At 33.1% G+C, this 1,643-nt stretch overlaps 1 protein-coding gene across 1 annotated transcript; it reads left to right on the forward strand.

Moving 5' to 3' along the window:
* Positions 1–108: 108 nt before the first annotated feature.
* LOC104117463 (uncharacterized) lies at positions 109–1,643 on the forward strand. The gene is made up of 2 exons (XM_009628523.3): positions 109–532; positions 888–1,643. Exons 1-2 carry the CDS (start codon positions 264–266, stop codon positions 1,366–1,368), a joined length of 750 nt encoding a protein of 249 aa, XP_009626818.1. The 5' UTR covers positions 109–263; the 3' UTR covers positions 1,369–1,643.

Consider the following 1,643-nt stretch of genomic DNA (forward strand, 5'->3'; position numbering starts at 1 on the left):
TTTTTTGCACATATTTTGATTCTTTGAATCCAAAAGAACTACACTTTGGTTCAGACCCGGAGGAAGTGAGACTATAAAAATATCTTAGATAACTGATTTGAGTATTCCATTTGTTACGTCAATCGTGAGACATAAAATCTGGGTGAAGTGATTTTTGGAGTGAGAAGAAACGTCAACCATACAAAATAAAGTAGACGAAGAAAATAACAAAGAAAAGATTGGTAGGAAAATCATTCCCTCTCAATGGAACAAAGCCTTCTTCTATGGCTAACCTTCCCATCAATCTCCCAAAATTCAAGCAAATATTAATATCCTTGTCTAACTTCACAAACTTATCTTCACACTTTTTTCCCTACTCAAACTCAAAGGTTCATTATCAGCGGCAAATATTGAAGAAGAACACCACATCATATAATTATCGTCTCCTTTCTCGGAGAAGTTTTGTGGAATATGAAGATGAAGACTATCTAAACTCAGAAAACTATAGTTTCCAAGAAGCCGTGGCACTTTTCAATAGCAGAGATTATTACAGGTAGAGTTTCCATGAGATATCAAATGATGATCCAACTTGCTCAAACTTTAAGGATTATAACTTAACCAACTTCTCCTCTTTTCTATTTTGCTTTATGCAAAACAAAAACAGGAAAAAGTTGATGTATTTTTTCTTAAATTATTAACCTAAGTTTTTCCAAACTTACATAATTCTCAGTTTCCAAATATGTTTGGGTTTGGATTGCATTTTGACCCCACGAGTTATACTATTTAGACGGAATAATTTGATGAGTTTTTTGGACGTTCTTTGCATCATCGGCCTATTTAAAGCAAATGCCTCGTCATTTTAGGATTAAAAAAATGAATTGATTTTGTTACCTCTGATTACATTACAGATGTCATGACGTTCTTGAAGCCCTTTGGAACGAATCCGAAGAGCCAATTCGAACACTACTTCATGGAATTCTTCAATGTGCAGTTGGATTCCATCACCTCTTCAACCAAAATCACAAAGGAGCTATGATGGAATTGGGAGAAGGGCTATGTAAGCTTAGAAAATTTAACTTTGAAAATGGACCATTTTATCAGTTTGAAAAAGAAATTTCACAAGTTTTGGATTTCATATATAGAACACAACTAGAACTTGCTGCATGTGGTGATGATTTTTGTGTAACTCTTGATCAATCAGAAAGATCATATCAACTTCTTGGTGGCTATGCAGCAGGCCAAAAACTTTATACCTTGGAAAATGACCAAGATTATTATTACCTTATTTTTACTTCAGGAAGATATGACGGTAATATGGAAAATCCTAGGATTAAACTTCCAACAATTGATGCTTCTGAAGCAAATTTGAAGGAGTTAGACTACAGTTGATAAGAGTAGCGGAGGCAGGATTTTTCATAAATTGTGTCGGTTATTACAGTGAAGTTATTAAATGAGTTTGGAGGGTTTTAAGATTTTACTTTATGTCGTTAATTTATTTATTTTTCTTTTCATTATTTTCATTAGTAATTGTCTAATATACATCTATGCAGCATTATTAAAAGGATCGGGGTCCGGAGAAGAGTTGGACTACAAGGGTCTATTGTACGCAGATTTATACAATATTATTGTTTTTCCAAAAAAATTATTTACATATGTTTAGTGAA

This window comes from Nicotiana tomentosiformis, chromosome 9 (genome assembly GCF_000390325.3).
Source record: "Nicotiana tomentosiformis chromosome 9, ASM39032v3, whole genome shotgun sequence".
NCBI lineage: Eukaryota > Viridiplantae > Streptophyta > Magnoliopsida > Solanales > Solanaceae > Nicotiana > Nicotiana tomentosiformis.